Source organism: Lolium perenne, chromosome 7 (genome assembly GCF_019359855.2).
Source record: "Lolium perenne isolate Kyuss_39 chromosome 7, Kyuss_2.0, whole genome shotgun sequence".
NCBI lineage: Eukaryota > Viridiplantae > Streptophyta > Magnoliopsida > Poales > Poaceae > Lolium > Lolium perenne.
The window spans coordinates 95,259,452-95,265,305 of NC_067250.2; the positions used below are offsets into that span (position 1 = coordinate 95,259,452).

The 5,854-nt window shown below is 46.2% G+C and overlaps 1 protein-coding gene across 1 annotated transcript; it reads left to right on the forward strand.

Moving 5' to 3' along the window:
- The first annotated feature begins 247 nt into the window (after window positions 1-247).
- LOC139834085 (uncharacterized) lies at window positions 248-3,723 on the forward strand. The gene has a single exon (XM_071824500.1). It carries the CDS (start codon window positions 877-879, stop codon window positions 3,541-3,543), a length of 2,667 nt encoding a protein of 888 aa, XP_071680601.1. The 5' UTR covers window positions 248-876; the 3' UTR covers window positions 3,544-3,723.
- Window positions 3,724-5,854: the final 2,131 nt, after the last annotated feature.

Sequence of the window (5,854 nt, forward strand, 5' to 3'; positions counted from 1 at the left end):
TTCTCACAACCATAGCCGGTAACCAACAGTGGAGTAAGTGAACGGCCAATGAATCTCAAGAAGCACCTCAAACAAACCGAATTGATGGGGATGGGGTGCGTCCGGCGGCGAGGTGCTGAAATTGGGAACATGAATAAAAGCAAACCCAGGATTAGATCAGAATGGGACCGGGGCTATTACTTGCAAAAAAGAAAGTACACCGTCCAGAAGAGGAGAGGTTCTGAATATTTACCTGAAGGAGTAATCTACTTATTCAGCGGAGGCCGCTATCTGTTACGGACTCAACCAAGGATGTTGTCTTCTCACCTACAGGCAAGCAAAGGAGGAGGCTCAGGAGAGCTGGAAGGAAGCCAGCTCGGACTTGTGGGCCCGAATGGACCAAGTGACCACCAATCACAAGCAAGCTTTCGAGTCCATCGACGAGGTCGTCGCCAGGTGGCACAAGTCATCGTCGCAGTCAAGTAGGAGGGAAGTGGATGGCATTGGTTGTCTGTTGACCAATGTGTAATCTCACTCCAGAAACCTCTCTCTCTTTCTGCTCCTCTCCCGAATACTTCTCTTTTCCCCTCCCCTGATGATGAACTCTTGCTTGTATCCTGTGAATTCGTGAGGTGTATCTGGAGATATTAGTGGTTCCATAACATTTGGTATCAGATTCGTGAGATCCTGCGGGTACTCGTCAAATTCCTCGATCCGACCAGAAAATCCGATTCGAAAGGCGTTGGTCACTTCGCGTGATTCAGCACAAAGTTCCCCACAAGGGACGCCCTCGTTCGGTGGTCAGATTTGGGTGGAGTCTCGTCGGGGTTCGTCCTGGATCGACCGCATCAAACAAGGTGGGCGACATCGGGCCGCATCGACGCCTTAGAAGAAGGGATGGAGGAGGTGTTGAAGCAGATCGCAGCACTGTCTGCGGATTTGAAAGGGGAATTCAAGTCCGGCCTGATGGCGGTGGAGGCCAGGCTTGGATCCACTCAAGCCTCTCTTGACGCCACCGCGAGTTCACTCCAGTCGATTCACGCATGGCGGGTCGGGGTGGACACTCAGGTCTCCGATCTGACCGCGTCCATGGATGCGCTTCGAAAGCAAGTTGACCGCGTGGTGGTTGGCGTCGGCCTCAGCGCCCTGGGCTCGCCGCCAGGAGCAGCGGCTTCGGCGACACCTCCTGCGACAGCTGATGCAGGGTCCTCACCAAAGGAGCATGGCTCTGGGCAATCCGGCCACGGCGTGCAACACGACCACCGGGGCATGACGAGTGAGCAGCTTGCTCTCACCTTGTCGTCCCCGGTCACAGGTACGAAAACCAGTCAATCAGTTCTCGAGATTGTTCCAGTTACTGCCAATCAGCATGCCACTAGTGCATCTCACACCACACCAGTTCCGCCCCCCGCTGATTTCCCCCGCTTCGACGGAGAAAATCCTATGTTGTGGCAGAAGGCAGCCGAGAAGTATTTTCGATTGTTTGCTGTAGATCCTAGTTACAGAGTTGAGTATGCCACTATGCACTTCTCGGGTAACGCAGCACTTTGGCTGCAGAGTGTTGAACATAAATTGGCGAGCCTCACCTGGGATCAATGGTGTGAATTGCTTAGTAAACACTTTGATAGGGGTCAATACCAACTGCTATACCGCCAATGTTTTAGGCTTAGACAAACTGGTACTGTGGTGGCTTATATAGAAAAATTTGACAGTCTAATGCATCACATGTTAGCTTACAAGCCAGATTTAGATCCCACCTTTTTCACTACCCGTTTCATAGAAGGTCTGTCAAGTGATATTCGTAGAGTTGTTATGATTCAACGCCCAGAGGACCTCGAGACTGCTGTTTCCTTGGCCTTATTGCAGGAGGAAATTGAAGATGATGTTCCTAAATTTCCTGGACAACAAGGATTGCACCAGAGGCAGTTTTCTCGTCAGAGCTTTTCACCAACTGTCAGGCAACCTGCTCCGGTCCATTCGGAGGATAAATCTGCAGCTATGTCAAACAAGGTGTCAGCTCTGAAAGCTTACCGTAGGGCGCGGAATTTATGCTTCACATGTGGTGAGAAGTATGCACCAGGACACAAGTGTGGTAACACAGTTCAGTTACATGTTGTGGAAGAACTGTTGTCTATGTTGCAAGTATCTGACTCAGAGGGTGAAGCATGTACAGCTGAAACAGAAGTGTTTGAGGATGCTATCACAGATTCCCATGAAGTGCTGATGTCAATAAGTAAACAAGCAGTAAATGGGTCAGAGGCCCCTCGCTCTATGAGGCTATCAGGGCAAATTCAAGGCAGAGATGTCCTCATACTGATTGATTCGGGTTCGTCCAGCAACTTTGTTAGCGAAAATCTGGCATCCAAACTCACAGGTGTTCAACAATTGGACAATCCCATTAAAGTAAAAGTGGCTGGTGGAGGTGTTCTTGAGGGCAATTCAGAAATCCCTGATTGTGTGTGGACCTGTCAGGGCAATTCATTCGCTACTTCGCTGAAAGTACTTCCTCTGCAATGTTATGATGTAATTCTGGGAATGCAGTGGCTTGAGGAGATGGGACTCATGACAACACACTGGCAACAAAAGTGGTTCCAGTTTGAATGGAAAGGCAAGATCTGTCATCTGCAAGGCATCACTGCCAATACTAAGCAGTGTGAGCACATATCCTTTCCAGAGTTACAAGGCCTTCATCAACAAAACTCGGTTCAGTACTTGGTGCAGTTGTATTTTACATCTGAGGCACAATCTCCAAACACTGTACCACATATTGTGGCCATGGTGCTAGACACTTATGCGGAGATTTTTGAGGAACCAAAAGGACTGCCGCCACATCGCAAATATGACCACACTATTCCGCTAATGCCTGGTGCTAGTCCAGTCAATTTGCACCCTTACCGATACAGCCCAATGCAGAAGAGTGAGATTGAGAAGCAAGTTAAAGAGTTGATGGCACAGGGGGTCATCCAACTAAGCTCCAGTCCATTTGCTTCTCCTGTTCTGCTTGTGGGTAAAAAGGACTTGACATGGAGGTTGTGTGTTGATTTTCGCCACCTGAACGCATTAACAATTAAAAACAAGTACCCACTCCCAGTCATTGATGAGTTGTTGGATGAATTAGCTGGGGCACAATGGTTCACTAGTTTGGATCTTCGGTCCGGGTACCATCAAATTCGTATGGCGGAAGGGGAGGAGTACAAAACCGCATTCCAAACACATCATGGCCATTTTGAATACAAGGTCATGCCTTATGGCGTCACTGGAGGTCCTGCCACCTTCCAAGGGGTCATGAATGATATCTTGGCTCCATTGTTGCGCAAGTATGCACTTGTTTTTGTAGATGACATACTTATCTACAGTAAAAGCTTGCAAGAACATGTTAAGCACTTGGAGAGTGTGTTTTCCATCCTCTTGAAACACAATCTGAAGGTGAAGAAATCAAAATGCGCATTCGCTCAACAGGAGATCCGATATCTTGGCCATCTCATCAGCTCAAAAGGCGTCGCCACGGATAAAAAGAAAATTGAACCAATACTGAAGTGTGATACGTCTCCGACGTATCGATAATTTCTTATGTTCCGTGCCACATTATTGATGTTATCTACATGTTTTATGCACACTTTATGTCATATTCGTGCATTTTCTGGAACTAACCTATTAACAAGATGCCGAAGTGCCAGTTCCTGTTTTCTGCTGTTTTTGGTTTCAGAAATCCTAGTAACGAAATATTCTCGGAATCGGACGAAATCAACGCCCAAGTTCCTATTTTCACCGGAAGCATCCAGAACACCCGGGAAGGACCAGAGGGGGGGCACTGGGCCCCCAGACCCTAGGCCGGCGCGGCCCAGGCCCTGGCCGCGCCGCCCTATGGTGTCGTCGCCCCTTCGACCCTCCTGCACCGCCTCTTCGCCTATATAAAGCCCCTGGATCGAAAACCCTGATACGTTCGACGAAAACCACAGAAACCTTCCAGAGCCGCCGCCATCGCGAGGCCAAGATCTGGGGGACAGGAGTCTCTGTTCCGGCATGCTGCCGGAGCGGGGAAGTGCCCCGGAAGGCTTCTCCATCGACACCGCTGCCATCTCCACCGCCATCTTCATCACCGCTGCTGCTCCCATGAGGAGGGAGTAGTTCTCCATCGAGGCTCGGGGCTGTACCGGTAGCTATGTGGTTCATCTCTCTCCCATGTACCTCAATACAATAATCTCATGAGCTGCTTTACATGATTGAGATTCATATGAGTTTGTATCACAATTTATCTATGTGCTACTCTAGCAAAGTTATTAAAGTAGTTCTATTCCTCCTGCACGTGTGTAAAGGTGACAGTGTGTGCACCGTGTTAGTACTTGGTTTATGCTATGATCATGATCTCTTGTAGATTGCGAAGTTAACTATTGCTATGATAATATTGATGTGATCTATTCCTCCTACATATGCATGAAGGTGACAGTGTGCATGCTATGTTAGTACTTGGTTTAGTTGTATTGATCTATCTTACACTATAAGGTTACTTAAATATGAACAAATTGTGGAGCTTGTTAACTCCGGCATTGAGGGTTCGTGTAATCCTACGCAATGCGTTCATCATCCAACAAGAGTGTAGAGTATGCATTTATCTATTCTGTTATGTGATCAATGTTGAGAGTGTCCACTAGTGAAAGTGTAATCCCTAGGCCTTGTTCCTAAATACTGCTATCGCTGCTTGTTTCTTGTTTCTTTGCGTTACTATCGCTGCAATACTACCACCATCAACTACACGCCAAAGACAAGCTATTTTCTCGGCACCGTTGCTACTGCTCATACTTATTCATACCACCTGTATTTCACTATCTCTTCGCCGAACTAGTGCACCTATTTGGTGTGTTGGGGACACAAGAGACTTCTTGCTTTGTGGTTGCAGGGTTGCATGAGAGGGATATCTTTGACCTCTTCCTCCCTGAGTTCGATAAACCTTGGGTGATCCACTTAAGGGAAAACTTGCTGCTGTTCTACAAACCTCTGCTCTTGGAGGCCCAACACTGTCTACAGGAAAAGGAGGGGGAAGTAGACATCAAGCAATTTTCTGGCGCCGTTGCCGGGGAGGAAAGGTAAAAGGTACTCACACTCCGGATCTCGGCTACTAAGCTATTTGCGCCGTTGTAAGTACTCGAAGCTATTTCCTTTAGATCCTGCAATTGCATCTTTTTGTTTCTTGTTTACACTAGTAAGGCATAATGGACAACAATGAGCTTTTTACTCTATTTCCTGATTTAAGACATGGATGGTTTGATCCGAAAATTAAAAAACCCATGGAACATGTTAGTATGAACACTTTGAATACCATTGTTGCTAATGATATGGAAAATTCTAAGCTTGGGGAAGCTGGTTTTCATGATCTTTTTAGTCCCCCAAGCATTGAGGAGAAAATTTTCTTTGATGATACTTTGCCTCCTATTTATGATGATTATAATGATAGTGGTCTTTTGGTGCCACCTGTTATGGAGGATAAATTTGATTATGATTACAATATACCTCCTATATTTGATGATAGCTACTTTGTTGAATTTGCTCCTACTACAATTAATAAGAATAACTATGCTTATGTTGGGAGTAGTACTAATTTTATGCATGAGACTCATGATAAGAATGCTTTATGTGATAGTTATATTGTTGAGTTTGCTCATGATGCTACTGAAAGTTATTATGAGAGAGGAAAATATGGTTGTAGAAATTTTCATGTTACTAAAACACCTCTCTATGTGCTGAAATTTTTGAAGCTACACTTGTTTTATCTTTCTACGCTTGTTGCATTATGCTTCTTGAACTTGTTTATTTACAAGATTCCTCTTCATAGGAAGCATGTTAGACTTAAATGTGTTTTGTATTTGCCTCTTGATGC